Below are 22517 nucleotides of genomic sequence, written 5' to 3'. Positions count from 1 at the left end.
AAGGAGCAGCTACTGCGAGTCCTTGATAAGTATGTCCCTGTCAGGCAAGGAGGAAATGGTCGAGCAAGGGAACCGTGGTGCACTAAAAAAGTTGATTCGCTGGTTAAAAGGAAAAAGGAGGCTTATGTCAGGATGAGGCTTGAGGGCTCAGGTAGTGCTCTGGAAAGCTATAGATTATGATGTGGGTATGCCGGCGTTGGACTGGCGTAAACACAGTAAAAAGTCTGACAACACCAGGTTTTAGTCAGATTAGCCAGGAGGGAGTTAAAGAGGGAGTTAAGAAGAGCTAAAAGAGGACATGAGAACACTTTGGCTGATAGGATTAAGGAGAATCCTAAGGCTTTCTTTAGATATGTTAAGAATAGAAGATTGGTTAGGGCAAGATTAGGGCCAGTCAGAGACAGCAGTGGGAAGTTATGTGTGGAACCGGAAGAGATTGGAGAGGCACTGAACAAATATTTCTCTTCGGTATTCACGCAGGGAGACGTAAATGTAGTTGTGGAGAACACTGGGTTACAGGGTTGTAAACTGGATAGTATTGCAGTAGATAAGGAGGATGTGCTAGATATTCTCGAGGGTTTGAAAATAGATAAGTCCCCTGGGCCGGACGGGATTTATCCTAGGATTCTCTGGGAGGCAAGAGAGGCAATTGCAGAGCCTCTGGCTCTGATCTTCAGGTCGTCGTTGGTCACAAGTATAGTGCCAGAAGACTGGAGGATAGCGAATGTTGTCCCATTGTTTAAGAAGGGGAATAGAGACTTCCCCGGGAATTATAGACCGGTGAGAATTACTTCTGTTGTGGGCAAAGTATTAGAAAAAATTATTAGGGATAGGATTTATAGTTATTTAGAGAGTAATGAATTGATTGGAGATAGTCAGCACGGTTTTGTGAAGGGTAGGTCGTGCCTTACTAACCTTACTGAGTTTTTTGAAAAAGTGACCAAAGAGGTGGTAAGGCAGTTGACGTGGTATATATGGACTTTAGTAAGGCGTTTGATAAAGTTCGCCATGGAAGGCTTCTGCAGAAAATGCAGATGTATGGGATTGAGGGTGATTTAGGTAATTGGATCAGGAATTGGCTAGCAGATAGGAGACAGAGGATGGTGGTTGATGGAAAGTATTCGTCATGGAGTTCGGTTACAAGTGGTGTGCCTCAGGGATCTGTTTTGGGGCCACTGCTGTTTGTAATTTTTATAAATGATCTGGATGAGGGTATAGAAGGATGGATTAGTAAATTTGCTGATGACACCAAAGTCGGAGGAGTGGTAGATAGTGAAGAGGGGTATCATAGTTTACAGAGAGACTTGGACAAGTTGCAGAGCTGGGCCGAGAGGTGGAGTTTAATGCGGAGAAGTGTGAGGTAATTCACTTTGGCAGGAATAACAGATGTGTGGAGTATAGGGCTAACGGTAGGACTCTGAATAGTGTTGACGAACAGAGGGATCTAGGTGTATATGTGCATAGATCCCTGAAAGTTGGAAATCAAGTCGATAAGGTTGTTAGGAAGGCATACGGTGTCTTGGCGTTTATTGGTAGGAGGATTGAATTTAGGAGCCGCAACGTCATGTTGCAACTGTACAAAACTCTGGTGCGGCCGCACTTGGAGTATTGTGTACAGTTCTGGTCCCCACATTATAGGAAGGATGTGGAGGCATTGGAGAGGGTGCAGAGGAGGTTTACCAGGATGTTGCCTGGTATGGAGGGGAGGTCCTATGAGGAGAGACTGAGGGATTTGAGGTTGTTTTCGTTAGAAAGAAGGCGGCTAAGAGGAGACCTTATTGAAACATACAAGATGATTAGAGGTTTAGATAGGGTGGACAGTGATAGCCTTTTTCCTCAGATGGAGAAAGCTAGCACGAGGGGACATAGCTTTAAATTAAGGGGTGGTAGTTATAGGACGGATGTCAGAGGTAGGTTCTTTACCCAGAGGGTGGTGGGGGAATGGAATGCCCTGCCTGCTGCAGTTGTAAATGCGCCTAGTTTGGGGGCGTTTAAGAGATCCGTGGATAGGTTTATGGATGGAAAGGGTTTGGTTTAGGTTAGAGGGTCATTGTTCTCTTAATGCTATGTCCATAAACTTTCAGGCCAAACACCTGCAAAATCAACTTGCATGACTAGACTAGAATCATGCAGAAGAAGCCCCTTGGCCCATCAAGTCTGCATTTTCCAGCTGTTGTAAGTCTGTATGAACCACAGAAAGGTGGTGAAAATAACCTCTTGAATTTCAAAATCAAAAAGTGAAAGGCATTAGAGATGGAGAAAAACCATTTAGCCATGCAAATACTGCATAGGCTAATGAGATCTTTAACTCAGAATCATGCATCATAGAATCCCTACAGTGCAAAAGGAGACCATTCAACACACCTGACCTCCCACTTAAACACATCTACCAGCACTTGGCCATAGCCTTGAATGTTATGACTTGCAAATTGCTCATCCAAGTACTCTTTAAAGGATGTGAGGCAACTCAGCTCTACCTCCCTCCCCAGGCAGCGCATTTCAAACGATCATCACCCTGGGTAAAATTGTTTTTCCTCCCATCCTCCTAAACCTCCTGCCCCTCACCTTGAACCTAGTTCCCCTTGTGACTGACCCTTCAACTCAGGGTTGCTCCTTCGCTACTCTGTCCATGCCCCTCATAATATTGTATATTTCGATCAGGTCATTCCTCAGTCTTTTTTGCTCCAAACCCCTCTTCATAACTTAAAGGTTCCATCCCAGTCAGAATCCTGCTGAATCTTTCCTGCACCCTCTGTAGTGCGGTCACATTCTTCTGATAATTTGGCAACCAGAATTGCACACAATATTCTAACTGTGGCCTCACCACAGTTCTATACAACTCCAACATGACTTCCGTGCCTTTGCAATCTATGCCTCGACTGATTAGCGGTGGCACAGTTACACAGTGGTTAACACTGCTGCCTCACAGCTTCAGGGAGCGGCTAGGGTCATTGTCTGTGCAAAGTTTGCACATTCTCCTCATGTCTGGGTGCTCCAGTTTCCTCCCACAGTTCAAAGGAATCTGGGTTAGGTTGATTGGCCATGCTACATCGTCCCTTAGTGTCAGGTGGATTAGCAGGGTAAATACGTGGGGTTACGGGAACAGGGCCTGGGTGGAATTGTGGTTGGTGCAGACTCGATGGGCCAAATGGTCTCCTTTTGCACTGCAGGGATTCTATGATGCATGATTCTGAGTTAAATATCTCATTAGCCTGTGCAGTATTTGCGTGGCTAAATGATTTTTTTTCCCCATCTCTACTGCCTTTCACTTTTTGATCTTGAAGTTCAAGAGGTTATTTTCACCACCTTACTGTGGTTCATACAGACTTACAACAGCTGAAAATGGGAGACCTACTGCAGAATCTCAGTGCTTTATTGAAAACTAATTGTGAATAAGGTTTAAAATATTAAGTATTTGAAGACAAATTACCGCTAAATATTCTAAACTGTGCCTTTTTTCTTGATTTCAGTTCCTCCAACTATTATGATTCAAACGTATCCAGTTTTCTCTCCGAATGACTGCAGTGAACGCCTTGGTATCGCCTGTATAGCAGCAAATGCGAAACCAGCTGCCAGCATTAATTGGGAAATGCCTTTCGCTTTCAATGCCAGTGAACATATTGAACCTCCTGCTACTAATGGAACTGTGACTGTTTCTAGCCATTTCCACCTGTGTCCAGTAAGATCAATGAATGGGCAGAATGTTTCCTGTATTGTGAGGCATCCAGCTCTGAACAGCTCTGAACCTTATAAGCTGAATATTACCTGTAAGCACAGTTTTGATTTATCTTCATTTGTTTTTACATGCTTTTAGTAAATACACAATGAGGTACAAGAACTGAAATAGAATCTATTATGGTTCCATTTTAATCACTTGCACTTGCTGAAAGTGAGCTGCAGTTAAAATAACAGTGATGGAGCCTGATAGTTAGTGGTGGAGAAAATTAAGAGCCAAGGTTGGGGGCAGGTTTTGAAGCCTGGTTCAGGGATTACCCAAAAGTTCTTGCCCCTCCGAGCTCACAAGATAGCTGCTAAAAAATGAAACATAAAGATTTTAAGGATTCTTGAGGATTATTGCCTGACAGAATACCTGTCATTACTACCTTCACCCTTCCACTCAAGCCTCTGGTTAGGACACTGAAAAATTTCTAATAATGTTATTGGACTTGACCTGCGTATTTAAGATAGGGCCCTACTCCTGATGTGAGTGCCCTATTGCCTGCTTGTTAGAGAGAATTCTAATGAAAGTCATATTGGACTTGAAAGGGTTACCCTGTTTCTCTTATTATAGATGCTGCCAGAACTGCCGACGTTTTCCATAAGAGGGGGTTAATATGGGGATGGGGCAGGGCAGAAGGAAGCCTATTGCTCAGTTTGTATTTTGACCTGCAGGCCTGGCTGTTCACCTATTCCATTGCAGCCTGCAGCATTTCAATTCAATGAATGCCTGCTGTTATAACTGCATATATACATCACTCTCCATTAATACCAAGACTACAAAGTAATGCATCTCATTGTGCCCATCTCTCTGAAAGAGTACTAGTTCTCCATACTTAATGCATAGCCCTGCAATTTTTAGTGTTTTTTAATTCAATGTTGAATTCTATTTAGAAAGTTATTAATGAATCGGCTTCCACCACCCAATCAAGCAATAAATTTTTTGCCATTACCTTAATTTCAAATTTACGACATTTCCAGTGGAAACTGTTTCTCCTCATCTACCCTATTAAAAAGCCTCAATTTTTAACACCTCTAATTAGATCTCTCTTTACACTCTTTAATCTCAAGAAAACAGCCCTAATTTTTCCAATATCATCTGTACAAGTGAAGCCCCTATTCTTGAGGTAACTCGAATAAATCCTGTCCATGTTCTCTGCCAAAACTTTTACATCCTTCTTTCTGGGGTCCCCAGAATAAGGCATCATTCTCTAGCTGAGATTTCTTCAGTCATTCGTATCAATCTGTAATAACTTTCCTTTGTACTCTGTGCCTCTATCCATAATCCATACATGGATTAAAAATTGGGATGCTCTGCTTTAAGTGTGGGGTTTGCAATTTGCTACCTGTCCATAGTCAGTTAGAGGTGAACAGCTCATAATTTTGGCACATTCTCTAGTTTGTATTGTAGTTTCTGGCTGAGCTGGTCCATTACTGACAGCTGCCTCTGCTCTCCACTGGGGAGCTCAGTAGTGGCCTCCATAAGATGTAGCCAGTCTTCTGTTCTTAAAGGCAAGCTGGCCAAGGGAAATTGCACTGAACAAAATTGGTGGATTTTAAATGAACGCCTCGGTAAAGAGAGCATTCCAGAGTGATAAATACAGGTATTTGCAGCAGAGCTGAATGGGAGGCCCTCAGGAGGAGGTGATCATGCAGGTCAGCTGGACCACAAGAAATCTAATGATCTCCTGTTGATGCTCAAGGAATGAATACATACCCATTACACCACCCAACTACTCATGCTGCACAAGTCATTCCAGCCCAATCAAACACGTAGCAGCACTCCCTAACCAAGGCCATTGGTACATTGGAGAATAATGGAACATCACCAGAGCTGCTCAGTCAAATGCGATTTTCAAATGACTTCAAGAGTTGAAAATTGCATCATTCCTGCTTTGATTTCTGCAGTGATTCCTGACCCCTGTACCCTAATGATGTGGAGATGCCAGCATTGGACTGGGGTAAACATAGTAAGAAGTCTCCACAGCAGATTAAAGTCCAACAGGTTTATTAGTAGTATAAACCACTAGCTTTCGGAGCACTGCCCCTTCGTCAGGTGAGTGGGATTTCTATTCACAAGCAGGGCATATAAAGACACAAACTCAATTTAGAAAATAATGATTGGAATGCGAGCCTTTACAGGTAATTAAGTGTTAAAGGTACAGACAATGTGAGTGGAAAGAGCATTAAGCACAGGTTAAAGAGATGCGTAATGTCTCCAGCCAGGACAGTTAGTGAGATTTTGCAAGCCTAGGCACATCGTTATGGGGGTTACAGATAGTGTGACATGAACCCAAGATCCCGGTTGAGGCCGTCCTCATGTGCAGAACTTGGCTAACATTATTCTCTTGCAACTCGGCCAGCGCTGTCTACCTGATACGCTGCAGGAAAGGATGTCCTGAGGCATGGTACGTTGGGGAGATCATGCAGACGCTATGACAACAGATGAATGAACACTGCTCGACAATCACCAGGCAAGAGTGTTCTCTTCCTGTAGGGGAACACTTCAGCCAGCACGGGCATTCGGCTTCTGATCTTCGGGTAAGGCAGCCTTCACGACACACGACAGCGCAGAGTTGCTGGGCAGACACTGATAGCCAAGTTCGCACACATGAGGACAGCCTCAACCGGGATCTTGGGTTCATGTTACACTATCTGTAACCCCCAAATCATTGAAATGTGTTATGAATTGCTGGGACCCAAGCACCGTTCAGGAAGAAACCCATTAGTCACTGCCTGCCACTCTGTTTCCTGTTTGCTAGCTAATTTTCAATGCATACCAAGATATTATCTCCAGTTCCACATGCTTTAATTTTTCACACTAACCTCTTATGTTGGACTTAATCAAAATATTTCTGAAATTCAAAATACTGGTTCCAATTTAAATACATCCATTGGTTCTCCCTTAACAATTCTGCTAGCTATGTTCTCAAAATACTCAAGTAGGTTTGTCAAACGTAATTTCCCTTTCATAAATCCATGTTGACTTTGTCTAAGTGTTCCTGTTATCACACAATTTATAATAGCATTTTCCCTATTACTTTATATATGGCGTATGTGTAAGCGCCGTGAATGATACATGTTGAAATAAACCATAGAAAATTTACATTTCAGAAACTGGCCTTTTGGCCCTTCTTGTCTGTGCCGAACCATTTTTTGCCTAGTCCCACTGACCTGCACTTGGACCATATCCCTCCACACCCCTCTCATCCGTGAAACCATCCAAGCTTTTCTTAAATGTTAAAAGCGATCCCGCATTTACCACTTTATCCGGCAGCTCATTCCACACTCCCACCACTCTCTGCATGAAGAAGCTCCCCCTAATATTCCCTTTAAACTTTTCTCCTTTCACCCTTAACCTCTGTTTTCTTTTCTCCCCTAGCCTCAGTGGAAAAAGCCTGCTTGCATTCACTCGATCTATACCCATCAAAATCTTACACGCCTTTGTCAAATCTCCCCTCATTCTTCTACGCTCCAGGGAATAAAGTCCTAACCCATTCAATCTCTCTCTGTAACTCAGCTTCTCAAGTCCTGGCAACATCCTCATGAACCTTCTCTGCACTCTTTCAACCTTATTTACTTCCTTCCTGTAACTAGGTGACCAAAACTGTACACAATACTCTAAATTCAGCCTCACCAATGCCTTATATAACCTTACCATAACACTCCAACTTTTATACTCGATACTCCGATTTATAAAGGCCAATGTACCAAAAGCACTCTTTACGACCCTATCCAGCTGTGATGTCACTTTTAGGGAATTTTGTACCTGTATTCCTAGATCCCTCTGTTCAACTGAACTCTTCAGAGTCCTACCATTTACCCTGTACATTCTACTTTGGTTTGCCTTTCCAAAGTGCAATACCTCACATTTTATGCGTTAAATTCCATTTGCCATTTTTCTAGTTTGTCCAAATCCCTCTGCAAGCTTTGAAAACCTTCTTCACTGTCCACTACACCTCCAATCTTTGTATCATCAGCAAATTTGCTGATCCAATTTACCACATTATCATGCAGATCATTGATATAGGTAACAAACAACAATGGACCCAACACCAATCCTCTGCAGCACACCACTAGTCACAGGCCTCCGATCAGAGAAGCAATCCTCCACAACCACTCTTTGGCTTCTTCCATTGAGCCAGTGTCTAATCCAATTTACTACCTCCCCATGTATACCTAGCAACTGAACCTTCCTAACTAACCTCCCATGAGGGACCTTATCAAAGGCCTTGCTAAAATCCAGGTAGACAACATCCACCGCCTTTCCTTCATCCACTTTCCTGGTAACCTCCTCGAAAAACTCTAATAGATTGGTCAAACATGACCTACCGCGCACAAAGCCATGTTGACTCTCCCTAATAAGTCCCTGTCTATCCAAATATTTGTAGATCCTATCCCTTATCACACCTTTCAATAACTTGCCCACCACTAACGTCAAATGTACTGGCCTATAATTTCCCGGATTTCTTTTGGAACCTTTTTTAAACAACGGAACAACATGAGCCACTGTCCAATCATCCGGCACCACCCCTGAGCGTACTGACATTTTAAATATGTCTGCCAGGGCCCCAGCAAGTTCACTACTAGCCTCCCTCAAGGTCCGTGGGAATACCCTGTCCGGTCCTGGGGATTTATCCACTGTGATTTGCCTCAAGACAGCCAGCACCTCCTCCTCTTTAATCTGTAAAGGTTCCATGACCTCCCTACCTGTTTGCCCTATTTCCATAGACTCCATGCCTGTTTCCTCAGTAAATACAGATGCAAAAAAACCATTTAGTATCTCCCCCATCTCTTTTGGTTCCATACACAGTCTATCACTCTGGTCTTCAAGAGGACCAATTTTATCCCTCACTATCCTTTTGCTCCTAACATACCTATAGAAGCTCTTTGGATTTTCCTTCACTCTGTCTGCCAAAACAACCTCATGTCTTTTAGCCCTGCTGATTTCCCTCCTTAAGTAGCTTCTTGCACTTTTTATACTCCTTGAGCATCTGATCTGTTCCTTGCTGCCTGTACATTTCATACAATTCTCTCTTCCTCTTAATCAGTGTTATAATCTCCCCCGAGAACCAAAGTTCCTTATTCCTATTTATTTTGCCTTTAATCCTGACAGGAACATACAAATTCTGCACTCTCAAAATTTCTCCTTTGAAGGCCTCTCACTTTCCATTTACATCCTTACCAGAGAATAGCCTGTGCCAATCCACACTTCTCAGATCCCTTCTCATTTCATCAAATTTGGCCTTTTGCAGTCAACCCGAGGACCAGATCTGTCCTTATCCATGATCAGGTTGAAACTAATGACATTATGATCACTGAATTCAAAGTATTCCCTCACACTCACATCCATCACCTGCCCTAACTCAATTCCCAATAGGAAATCCAATATTGCATCCTCTCTAGTTGGCACCTCTATATACTGATGTAGAAAATTCTCCTGAACACATTTCACAAACTCTACCCCATCTAAACCTTTAACAGTATGCGAGTCCCAATCTATATGTGGAAAATTAAAATCCCTACTATCACAACTTTGTGTTTCTTGCAGTTGTCAGCTATCTCTCTGCTGATTTGCTCCTCCAATTCTCACTGACTATTGGGTGGTCTATAATACAACCCCATTAATGTGGTCATACCTTTCCTGTTTCTCAGCTCCACCCATAGGGCCTCTGTAGACAAGCTCCCTAATCTATCCTGCCTGAGTACTGCTGTAACATTTTCCCTGACCAACAATGCCCCCGCTGACCTTTTATCCCTCTGCCTCTATCACGCCTGAAACATTAAGCTGCCAGTCCTGCCCCTCCTGTAGCCGAGTTTCACTAATGGCTATAATGTTATATTTCCACGTGTCATCCACACCTTCAACACATCTGCCTTCCCCACAGTACTCCTGGCGTTGAAATAGACACACCTCAAAAGATTATTTCCACCATACTCAACCCTTCCGTTTGTGATTCTTGCATGAACTAACATGTCTTTTTAGCCCTGCTCCACTGTTTTGGAGGGGAATGGCCACATGGGAACCCTGCTCTGCCTTTCTTTTCAAATTTCCATTCCCTCTCCTTACAGTAACCCAATTTCCTGTGCTCTGCTGCTTAGGTGTAACTACCTCCCTAAAGCTACTGTCTATATACTTCTCATTCTTCCGAATTAAACGGAGGTCATCAAACTCCTGCTCCAGTTCCCTAACGCTGGCACTTCGGTTCCCATCCCCCTGCAAATCTAGTTTAAATGCTCCCCAATAACACTAGCAAAGCTCCCTGCAAGTATATTGGTCCCCTTGTAGTTTAAGTGTAACCTGTCTCTCTTGTACAGGTCCCACCTACCCCAGAAGAGGTCCCAATGATCCAAGAATCGGAAACCCTGCCCTATACACCAGTTCCTCGGCCACGTGTTCATCCGCCCAAGCATCCTACTCTTACCCTCACTGGCACGTGGTACAGGTAGCAATCCTGAGATTACTACCCTCGGGGTCCTGCTTTTTAACTTCCATCCAAGCTCTCTATAGTCTCTCTTTAGGACCTCCTCACTCTTCCTACCTATATCATTGGTACTGATGTGTACCCCGACATCTGGCTGATCACCTTCCCACTTTAGAGTGCTATGCATGAGATCAGAGACATCCCTGACCTTGGCACCCAGGAGACAACAAACCATGCGGGAGTCTGTGTCCCGACCACAGAACCTCCTGTCCATATCTCTGACCATCGAGTCCCCTATCACTACTGCTCTCCTCTTCTTCCTCCCACCCTTTTACGCTGCAGAACCAGGCTCAGTGTCAGAGTTCTGGCTGTCGCAGCTTGTCCCAGGTAAAGCATCCTCCACAACAGTATCCAATTCAGTATACCTGTTTTAGAGGGGAATGGCCACATGGGAACCCTGCTCTGCCTGTCCTTTCACATTTCCATTCCCTCTCTTTACAGTAACCCAATTTCCTGTGCTCTGCTGCTTAGGTGTAACTACCTCCCTAAAGCTACTGTCTATATACTTCTCATTCTTCCGAATTAAACGGAGGTCATCAAACTCCTGCTCCAGTTCCCTAACACATTTTGCTTGCAGCTGGATGCATCTCTTGCAGGTGTTGCCGTCAGGGATACCAGAGGTCTCCCTGATCTCCCACATCCTATAAGAGGAGCATTCCAACAACTAAAAAAAAAACTTTCCAAAAAGAGAAAAAAACCTACTCTCACCTCTGCCTGTTCTCGCTGAAGCCCGTTGAGCCAGTTGATAGGGAGAATGGAGATATACAACGTAGAATAAAGGAGTCAATTCAAAAGGCGATGCAGGACCGAGGGACCTCAGCTGGTATATATGCAATATTCATTGAAGGTGACAGAGAATGTCATCAATAAAGCATATGTGACTCTGGGCTTCTTGTAGAATACAAAAGCAAGGAAGTTATGGTGAAGATTTATAAAATATTGGTTCAATCTGAACTGGAGCCTTCTTTCCAATTTTGGGCACTGTACTTTAGGAATAATGCAAAGGCAGCAGAGAAGGGCACAGAAAACATTGAGGATGGTTTCAGGGATGGGACACCTCAATTATTCCAATAGATAGGAGAAGCTGTGTTACCCTCTTACCGATTAGAAGGTTGACAGGAGATTTGAGAGAGAAATTCAAAATCATAAGAGATCAAGGCTGAATAGACAAACTTCCATTGGCGAAAGGGCTGAGAACCAGAGGAATGGCAAAGTGAGGAACAACTTTCAGACATTACAAGAGGGATGTGGAAGCTATTGAAAGGGTGCAGAGGAGATTTACAAGGATATTGCATGGATTGGATGGCATGCCTTATGAGGATAGGTTGAGGGAGCTCGGTCTTTCTCCTTGGAGAGACGAAGGATGAGAGGTGACCTGGTAGAGGTGTATAAGATGTTGAGAGGTATAGATCAGGTGGATTCTCAGAGGCTTTTTCCCAGGGCAGCTACGAGAGGACACAGGTTTAAGATGCTGGGGAGTAGGTACAGAGGAGATGTCAGGGGTAAGTTTTTCACTCAGAGGGTGGTGGGTGAGTGGAATCGGCTGCCATCAGTGGTGGTGGACGCAAATTTTATAGGGTCTTTTAAGAGTCTTCTGTATGAGTACATGGAACTTAATAGGATTGAGTGTTATAGGTAAGCCTAGTAGGTAGGGATATGATCGGCGCAACCTGTGGGCCAAAGGGCCTGTTTGTGCTGTAGTTTTTCGATGTTCTATGTTCTAGAAAGTGATCAGCATCTGGAATGCACATTCTGAGAGTAGTAGTGGCAGATTCAATTATGGCTTCCCAACAGGAATTGAATAATTTGGAGAGGAAATTTACATGGCTTTGGGAAAAAGTTTGGGAAACTGGGATTAGCTGAGTTTCAGTAGCAAAGTTGACACTGACCTTGTATACTGTAAACTATTTCCATAATTCAAAAAGACTATCAGAAATTGGCAAAGAAAAGCCAGACATATTAAAATCTTCAAGGCACTCTATATTTAGAATGGGTCAGGTTTGAAATTAAATTGTCTGAAAAGGCATAATAGAATGTGGAAGGCAGAATAGGATGTAGAAATATTGAGAGGGTACAGAGGAGATTTACAAGGATGTTGCCTGGATTGGGAGGCATGCCTTATGAAGATTGGTTGAGGGAGCTAGGTCTCTTCTCCCTGGAGAGACGAAGGTTGAGAGGCGACCTGATAGAGGTTTATAAAATGTTGAGAGGAATAGGTGGATTCTCGGAGGCTATTTCCCAGGGCTGAAATGGTCGCTACGAGAGGACACAGGTTTAAGGTGCTGGGAAGCAAGTACAGAGGAGATGTTAGGGGAAAGGTTTTCACTCAGAGGGTGGTGAGTGAGTGGAATCGGCTGCCGTCGGTGGTGGTAGAGGCGAACTCACTGGGGTCTTTTAAAAGACTTCTGGATGAGTATAGATGAGATGTGAAGGCTCAGTTAGGGCACTGGAGAGTTATAAATTAGCCAGGAAGGAGCTAAAGAGAGAGTTAAGAAGAGCTAGAAGAGGACATGAGAAGACTTTGGTGGATAGGATCAAGGAAAATCCTAAAGCTTTCACCAGGTATGTCAAGAATAAAAGATTGGTTAGGGCAAGATTAGGGCCAGTAAGAGACAGCAGTAGGAAGTTGTGCATGGAGCCTGAAGAGATAGGAGAGGCACTGAATGAGTGTTTTTCATCATATTCACACAGGAAAAAGTCAGCGTAGTCGAGGAGAATACTGCAATACCAGGTAGTAGACTAGATGGGATTGAGGTACCTAAGGAGGAGGTGTTGGCAATTCTTAAGAGTGTGAAAATAGATAAGTCCCCTGGGCTGGATGGGATTTACCCTAGGATTCTCTGGGAGGCTAGGGAGGAGATTGCAGAGCCTTTGGCTTTGATCTTCATGTCGTCATTGGCTTCAGGTATAGTGCAGGAAGACTGGAGGATAGCAAATGTTGTCCCCTTGTTCAAGAAGGGAAGTAGAGACCATCCTGGGAATTATAGACCAGTGAGCCTTACTTCTGTTGTGGGCAAAGTTTTGGAAAGAATTATAAGGGATAGGATTTATAATCATCTAGAGGGAATAATTTGATTAGGGATAGTCAACATGGTTTTGTGAAGGGTAGGTCATGCCTCACAAACCTTATCGAGTTTTTTGAAAAGGTGACCAAAGAGGTGGATACGGGTAAGGCAGTTGACGTGGTGTATATGGATTTTAGCAAAGCGTTTGATAAGGTTCCCCATGGTAGGCTATTGCAGAAAATGCTGATGCATGGGATTGAGGGTGATTTAGCAGTTTGGATCAGGAATTGGCGAGCTGATAGAAGACAGAGGGTGGTGGTTGATGGGAAATATTCAACCTGGAGTTCAGTTACAAGTGGTGTACCTCAAGGATCTGTTTTGGAACCACTGCTGTTTGTCATTTTTATAAATGACCTAGATGAGGGTGTAGAAGGATGGATTAGTAAATTTGCTGACGACACCAAAGTTGGAAGAGTTGTAGACAGTGAGGATGGATGTTACAGTTTGCAGAGGGACATAGATAAGCTGCAGAGCTGGGCCGAGAGGTGGCAGATGGAGTTTAATACGGAAAAGTGTGAAGTGATTCACTTTGGTAAGAATAACAGGAGTACAGAATATACGGCTAATGGAAGGACTCTTAGTAGTGTTGACGAGCAGAGAGATCTCAGGGTACATGTGCATAGCTCCCTGAAAGTTGGCACTCAGGTTGATAAGGTTGTTAAGAAGGCGTATGGTGTGTTAGCTTTTATTGGTAGAGGAATTGAGTTTCAGAGCCGTGAGGTCATGTTACAACTGTACAAAACTCTGGTGCGGCCGCACTTGGAGTATCGTGTGCCGTTCTGGTCGCCGCATTATAAGAAGGATGTGGAGGCATTGGAAAGGGTGCAGAGGAGGTTTACCAGGATGTTGCCTGGTGTGGTGGGAAAGTCTTATGAGGAAAGGCTGAGAGACTTGAGGTTATTTTCGTTGGAGAGAAGAAGGTTACGAGGTGACCTGATTGAGGCATACAAGATGATCAAAGGATTGGATAGGATGGACAGTGAGAGCCTTTTACCTCGGATGGTAATGGCTAACGCGAGGGAACATAGCTTTAAATTAAGGGGGGTAATTATAGGACGGATGTCAGAGGTAGGTTCTTTACTCAGAGGGTAGTAAGGTCGTGGAATGCCCTGCCTGCAGCAGTTGTGGACTCGCCAACTTTAAGGGTGTTCAAATGGTCAGTGGATAGGCATGTGGATAACATTGGAATAGTTTAGGTTAGAGGGTCATTAGATTGGTTCCACTGATCGGCGCAACATCGAGGGCCGAAGGGCCTGTACTGCGCTGTAATGTTCTATGTTCTATATGGGATCTAATGGCATTGGGAGTTACAGATAGTTCTATGGCTTGGTAGGTATAGATGTGATCGGTGCAACTTGTGGGCTGAAGGGCCTGTTTGTGCTGTAGTGTTCTATGTTCTAGAATATACATCCTGCAGTACAGGAGGAGGCCATTTGGTCATCAAGCTTGCAACTATAACAATCCCACCCAGGCCCATTCCCTGTAACCCTGCATATTTATCCCGCCAAGCCCCCTTACACTAAGAACAATATAACATAGCCAGTCAACCTAACCCGCACATCTTTGAACTGTGGGAGGAAACCGGAGCACCCAGACGTAACGCACTCAGACACGAGGAGAACGTGCAAGCTCCACACAAGACAGTCACCCAAGGCTGGAATTGAAGCCAGGTCCACCATGCCACCAAATGTACCAGGGTTAAAGAGAGAAAACTTGGGGCCACTGCTGTTTGTAATTTTTATTAATGATGTGGATGAGGGTATAGTTGGGTGGATTAGTAAATTTGCTGATGACACCAAAGTCGGAGGTGTGGTAGATTGTGAGGAAGGATGTCATAGTTTGCAGGAAGACTTGGACAGGTTGCAGAGCTGGGCCGAGAGGTGGCGGATGGAGTTTAATGCGGAGAAGTGTGAGGTAATTCACTTTGGTAGGAATAACAGATGTATTGAGTATAGGGCTAACGGGAGGACTTTGAATAGTGTGGATGAACAGAGGGATCTAGGTGTATGTGTACATAGATCCCTGAAAGTTGGGAATCAAGTAGATAGGGTTGTTAAGAAGGCATACGGTGTCTTGGCGTTTATTGGTAGGGGGATTGAATTTAGGAGTCGCAGCATCATGTTGCAACTGTACACAACTCTGGTGCGGCCGCACTTGGAGTACTGTGTGCAGTTCTGGTCCCCACATTACAGGAAGGATGTGGAGGCTTTGGAGAGGGTGCAGAGGAGGTTTACCAGGATGTTGCCTGGTATGGAGGGGAGGTCCTATGAGGAGAGACTGAGGGATTTGGGGTTGTTTTCGCTGGAAAGAAGGCGGCTAAGAGGGGATCTTATTGAAACATATAAGATGATTTAGAGGTTTAGATAGGGTGGACAGTGATAGCCTTTTTCCTCGGATGGAGAAAGCTAGCACGAGGGGACATGGCTTTAAATTAAGGGGGGGTAGTTATAGGACGGATGTCAGGGGTAGGTTCTTTACCCAGAGGGTGGTGAGGGATTGGAATGCCCTGCCTGCTGCGGTTGTAAATGCGCCTAGTTTGGGGGCGTTTAAGAGATCCGTGGATAGGTTTATGGACGAAAAGGGATTGGTTTAGGTTAGTGGGTCATTGTTTTTTAACTGGTCGGCGCAACATCGTGGGCCGAAGGGCCTGTTCTGCGCTGTAATGTTCTATGTTCTAAAATGGGAGAATGATACTGGGTGAGTTGTTGATTCAGAGTGCCAGTGCAGATATACAATCATAGAAACCCTACAGTGCAGAAGGAGACCATTCAACCCATTGTGTCTGCACTGACAGCAATCCCACCCCATCCCCACAACCACACACATTTACCCTGCTAATCCTGCTAACCTACACATCCTAGGACACTAAGGGCCAATTTAGCATAGCAATCATCCTAATCTGCACATCTTTAGAGTGTAGGAGGAAACTGGAGCACCTAGAAGAGACCCACACAGATACGGGGAGAACATGCAAAATCCACATAGATAGTTGCCCAAGGCTAGAATTGAACTCAGGTCCCTGGTGCTGTGAGGTAGCAGTGCTACCATGCACCCCAGTTTATCTGATGCAGATGCTCCCACCTGCAATTAGGCAGGGAGTTACAGGATTTTGTGTGAATGGCAGGAATGACATGTCCAAATCAATGTGGATGAATTTGTCAGTTTAAGTTTTCCATTTATGTTTTTGGACCCATTTGTTTCAGTAAAAACTGATCGGATTATTTTTAACTTCATGACCAAACTGGTTATGGAATAGGCCTGTTTTTAATTAAATTGAATCTTCTTCAAGATTGAGCGTTTTCAACAATGGGCAACATCCACTCCTACAGGTTACAACCTGAGCAGTGAGATTGAAAATTACGATCAGAATGGTGGAAGTTATTTAGAACATCTTAAGAACATAAAATATTTCCAGTATTTTGTGTTCTGTTCTGTTTTTGGTTTTAAAATAATGGGATGATTGCCTACATATCAACATTTGTTGTTATTTATAACAACATTTATTCCCAAGATATGATGACCTGCAGCATACATAGACTTTATGAATAACAATCCTTTGGCATTTCAGCCACCCAGAAATTCTAATGTACTATGAACCGTTCCAACAATAGCTTTCCCTGCTTCTCTCCTCATTTGATCTGGTGCTTCCTGTACTATCTTAGTTTCTTGTGAATTATCAGGCAGTGCAACTTTTCAGGTTGCCATGTTTCAGTGGTTTATTCATAGAATCATAGAACCCTACAGTGCAGAACCCTTGGGCCCATCGAGTCTGCACCAAACACAATCCCACCCAGGCCCTACTCCCATATCCCTACATATTATACCCACTAATCCCTCTAACCTACGCATTGCCCACTGAGGGGCAATTTCTTAGCATGACCAATCAACCTAACCCGCACATCTTTGGACTGTGGGAGGAAACCAGAGTATCTGGAGGAAACCCACACAGTAACTCTTATTCAGTAATTATGCTCCAATATTGAGGACGACATGAGAGATTTTGGAAAATGGCATTCATTTCGAAACATCTGCAAAGATATCATCTGCTATTTTGTTTGACTATTGCTGAAAAAAAAAATGCTGCCAAAAGCTTTTGTCATGCACTCATCAGGACAGATTTACAATATGAAATCTCAAAGGGAACAACAATTTATACTGCATGAAGAGAGTATGCAGATTCATTGGCAAATGGACTCTGAATCTTCTGATTATTTTTTCTTTTTCCAATGATACAACAAAATTTAAGTATCAAATGGCTATTTCATTTCTTGTGTCTACAATATTATAATTGTTTATTAGCATTTTGAATATTGCCAACATGTGCAAGCATCATGGTTGTTCCATTTAAAGATAGCAACCCATCCGTAATGTGTGGAACCAGCCCAGATGTCAGGTCACCTTCATTCCTGAGCTGAGCACTTCATTCCCCCTAACCTTCAAACCATTCACCCTCCTTCACACCCACCAAGGTGAGACCCATTCCCATGATGAGCAGAAATTCACTGAGGGAAAATGTTATCCTGTTCAAGTTTCATCACATTCACGTATTCATAAATGACAAATTCCAATAATCAATCCTGACCATAGACATACCATGATTATCATGTCAACCACCCTAATTAATATTTCATTGAGTTTGATTATCAGTATCTAGGCTTGTCTGCTGAAACCTTCAGACTGTGACTGTATAGATTCTGCACATTCTCCCCATGTCTACGTGAGTTTCCTCTAGTTTCTTTCCATAGTCCAAAGGCTGGGTGGATTGGCTATGTTAAATTGCACCTTAGTGAACCTAGATGCATAGATTGGGATTAGCAGAATAAATGTGTGAGGCTATATGGATAGGAATGGGGATAGGCCTGTTTAAAATGCTGTGTCAGAAAGTCAGTGCAAAGTCAATGGACTGAATGGCCTCCTTCTGAACTTTAGGGATTCTATGTTCTTACCCAGATACAAAACAGACAGTAGTGTATTGGCATTTTCTTTTCACACTTTAAGGAAAAGGGGAATAAAGGATAATGGGAACAGAAGGTTAGATTACTCACTACGTAGATGAACTTGAATTAGAACAGCATGTTTCTGTGTTACATGGAACAACCACCATTCTTCAAAAGTATATATTTGAATTGTTTATTGTTTTCAACAATTCCAAATAGGTGATTAAAACTTTTTTTTCAGATATGTCATCAGTCATTGTCGAACCTCAGGAGACTGAACTTGGTAGTTTACATCTGGTTTGTTCTGCAGATGCTAACCCACCTGCTACTAAATTCACCTGGACAAAGTAAGTGCATTTCTGTTTTGCTGCCAAGGTTACTTCAGTGAGCTAGTTTGCTGGAATGCACTGTTTCAGGTACAGAGTTTCATATTCACATGAAGATCAATTTAGCCAATTCCTGTCCTGCAAGATTCTCTATTCCTTAAGATTAAAAACCAATACCTCAAGTTGATTCAGAAGTGGGAGTACCAAACTTTTGACTTAAACTTAACTTTTGATTCGTGAGGGGTAAGTCCTGCCCCACAAATTTGATTGAATTCTTTGAGGAGGTAACTAAGCGTGTGGAGGAAGGTAGAGCAGTTGATGTCGTATATGTGGATTTTAGTAAGGCGTTTGATAAAGTTCCCTATGGTAAGCTGATGAAGAAGATAAGGATGTGTGGGGATAGAAGGAAATTTGGCCGATTAGATAAGTAACTGGCTGTCTCATAGAAGAGAGGGTGGTGGTGGAGGGAATATTTTCAGAGTGGAGACCAGTTACCAACAGTGTACCAGGGTCCTCTGCTTTTTGTGATATTTATCAATGACTTGGAAGAGGGGGCTGAAGGGTGGGTTAGTAAATTTGCTGACAACAGCAAGATTGGTGGAGTAGTGGATGAGGTGGAGGGCCCTTGTAGGCTGCAAAGAGACATTGATAGGATGCAAAGCTGGGCCGAAAAGTGGCAGATGGAGTTTAACCCTGATAAGTGTGAGGTGATTCATTTTGGTAGGATAAACTTGAATGTGGATTACAGGGTCAACGGCAGGGTTCTGAAGAATGTGGAGGAACGGAGAGATCTTAGGATTCATATCCACAGATCTCTGAAGGTTGCCACTCAAGTGGACAGAGCCATGAGGAAGGCTTATAGCGTGTTAGCATTTATTAACAGGGGGTTTGAGTTGAAGAGCCGTGGGGTCATGCTGCAACAGTACAGGACCTTGGTGAGCCAACATTTGGAATATTGTGTGGAGTTCTGGTCACCTCACTATAAGAAGGATGTGGAAGCATCGGAGAGAGTGCAGAGGAGATTGACCAGGATGCTGCCTGGTTTGAAGGGTAGGAATTATGAGGAAAGGTTGAGGGAGCTGGGGCTTTTCTCTATAGAGCAGAGGAGGATGAGAGGTAACTTAATAAAGTTTATAAGATGATGAGGGGGATAAATAGTCTCCACACGTCCACTCTATTTCCTCGGATGGATGTAGCTGTTACTAGGGGGCATAACTGTATGATTCATGGTGGGAGATATAGGAGGGATGTCTGAGGTAGATTCTTCTCTCAGAGAGTGGTTGGGGTGTGGAATGGACTTCCTGCTGTGTTAGTGGAGTCAGACACTTTAGAAACTTTCAAGTGGTTATCGGATAGGCACGTGGAGCACACCAGAATGATGGGGAGTGGGATAGCTTGATCTTGGGTTTGGACGTAGCTTGGCACAACATTGAGGGCCGAAGGGCCTGTACTGTTCTATGTTCTTATCTCAGTTGAGCACACAGGCCTGGGGCAGGACTACAACCTGCGTGTCATGCATACCCCTGTACTATGGCCCACAAAGCCCTACAACTGCCTTTAGCTTTCATCCAACCTGTTAGCTTTAATGCAGAAATTACCAATTGCAATCAATTAACCCTCCCATTCCTCATGACAGATCACAATTCAGTTTTCTTTCTGCTCTCTGGACTCCTCATGAGTCTCTGTGTAATGCAATCCCTTTCTGTCACACTAACCCCATCTCCTGTTCCCATTTTCACAGTTTAATTCCCATCCACCTTTTCTGTGTCAGAGCCTTCCTTATCACATTCCAGTTTCTCTACATTTGGTCTCCCCTCTGCCTGCCTTTGCTCCCCCCTTCCCACCCAATCCCACCATTCTCTATTATCCCTCAGGCATCCGACTTCTTTCTCCACATCCCACAATTGCATTGCTGGTCTCTGTCTCAAGGTGCAGTGGTGCCTGAATCCCGCAGCACACACTGAATGTTCTTCTGATTATAATAGAATCCTGACAGTGTAGAAGGAGGCTATTTGGCCCATCGAGTCTGCTCTGACAACAATTCCACCTGCCTCTATCTATATAACCACCATTTATTCACCCTGACAGTCTTCCTGACACCAAGGAACAATTTTGCATAGCAAACACCCTAACCTGCATATTTTTGGATTGTAAAAAGTCTGACAACACCAGGTTTTAGTCCAGCCGATTTATTTGATAGTAAACTCACAAGCTTTCAAATAAATCGGTTGGACTAAAACCTGGTGTTGCCAGACTTTTTACTGTGTTTACCCCAGTCCAACGCTGGCATATCCACATCATGACTATTTTTGGATTGTGAGAGGAAGACAGAGAGTGCAAAGACTCAGCAGAATGTGAGAGTGCAAAGAAGTTTCACCAGGATGTTGCCAGGTCTCGAGGGTGTTGCGCTATGAGGAGATTTTGAATAAACTAGGATTGTTTTCACTGGAAAGATGGGAGCTGAGAGGAGACCTGACAGAGATCTACGAAATTATGAGAGGCATAGACAGGGTGGATAGTCAGGTTTTTTTCAAGGTTGGAAGTGTCAGTTACAAGGATCACAGGTTCAAGGTGAGAGGGGGAACATTTAAGGGGGATGTGTGGGGGAGGAGTGTCATGGGCACCTGGAGTGTATTGCCAGAGAAGGTGGTGGAAGCAGGCATATTAGTAACATTTAAGAGTCAGATGGATAGGTACATGAATAGGGAGGGAATAGAGGGATATGGACCGAGTCAGGGCAGAAGGTTTTTTTTAGTTAGGGCATCATGATCAGTACAAGCTTGGAGGGCTGAAGGGCCTGTTCCTATGCTTTTCTTTGTTCTTTATTCTCTGAAACCAGAGCGCTCGGAGGAAATCCACACAGACGTGGGAAGAATGTGCAAACTCTACACGGACTGTCACCCGAGGTACAGTTCCCAGATCCCTGGTGCTGTCAGGCAGTAGTGCCACCATGCTGCCCCTTCAATCGGAAACCTGACCCCCCCAACTGACCCCATGAAAATGGCAAGGGGAAATTCCTTTAATTCCAGAATTAATTTTCTGTCAGCGAGATTCCCACTTTTGTCTCTTTCGGAATTTTCCACTCTCATCCCCAACGGAATCCAAGACGAGCAGGGCCAGAAAATTCCATCCTGTGTTCTTGGATGTGTCAGTGATGGCAATCTGTAGAGTAAATCATACGTGATATTGGCTGGCTCAGTAACTTGAATATAACCAGCAAATATTGGATAAACTCAGCAGGTCTGGCAGCATATGTGGAAAAAGAAACACAATTTATATTTTGAACCCAATATGACCCTTCTACGGAAGTGAAGAGGGGTAGAAACATAATGAATTATGTAGTTGGAGAGGTGGTTGCAGGAGGTGGAGCAGAATAGAAGGGCAGGAGTAGATTGGGACAAAGGAGAGATTGACAAAAGTTTTATTCATCAGCAAAGGGGCTAACAATAATACCATTCAGGTCTGAAGAGTGCTGATTGTGGCAAAAAGTTAGATAGTAGAAGGTGTTAATAAGACAACAAAGGTCAGTGCTCAGTGGGGCAAAAAGTGGACAACAAGGGATATGTAAAGAGGGGTGGGTTTGTGTTGGGAGAAGCCAAGGAAACCGAAAAACTGAAAACCAAGCGAAGGGTTCAAGATGGAGGGGAAAGTTCAATCTTGTTGAACTCAATGTTGAGTCCAGAAAGTAGTAGTGAGCCTAATCAGAAGATAAGGTGTTGTTCTTCCAGTTTGTATGGGGCATCACTGAAGCATTATAGCAGTCCCAGGATGGACATGTGGGAATCTTGCCCCTGTCTTACCCCAAACTTACCCCAGTCCAACGCTGGCATCTCCACATCATGGCATTATAGCAGGCCCAGGGTGGACACTTGGGAATCTGAATTGATAATAATCCATCATGCAACAGAATGATGTTTATCTTAATTCCAATTATCACTGCATTTCTAAACTAAGGATTCTGCCCCATTAATTGCTGCATTATGATTG

At 43.7% G+C, this 22517-nt stretch overlaps 1 protein-coding gene across 2 annotated transcripts in view; it reads left to right on the top strand.

Moving 5' to 3' along the window:
- The window catches only part of LOC145349349 (nectin-1-like), a 77970-nt gene that overhangs the window by 16783 nt on the left and 38670 nt on the right, over positions 1 to 22517 (top strand). For both annotated transcript variants that reach the window (XM_080197864.1, XM_080197863.1), the window contains exons 3-4: positions 3471 to 3767; positions 18446 to 18551. In XM_080197864.1, coding sequence (XP_080053990.1) covers positions 3471 to 3767; positions 18446 to 18551 — 403 coding nt within the window. The remainder of the gene's footprint in view (positions 1 to 3470; positions 3768 to 18445; positions 18552 to 22517) is intronic.

This window comes from Carcharhinus amblyrhynchos, chromosome 10 (genome assembly GCF_965287045.1).
Source record: "Carcharhinus amblyrhynchos chromosome 10, sCarAmb.v2.hapA, whole genome shotgun sequence".
NCBI lineage: Eukaryota > Metazoa > Chordata > Chondrichthyes > Carcharhiniformes > Carcharhinidae > Carcharhinus > Carcharhinus amblyrhynchos.
The sequence above is the reverse complement of the archived record's forward strand: the minus strand, read 5'-3'. Positions and strand labels throughout refer to the sequence as shown.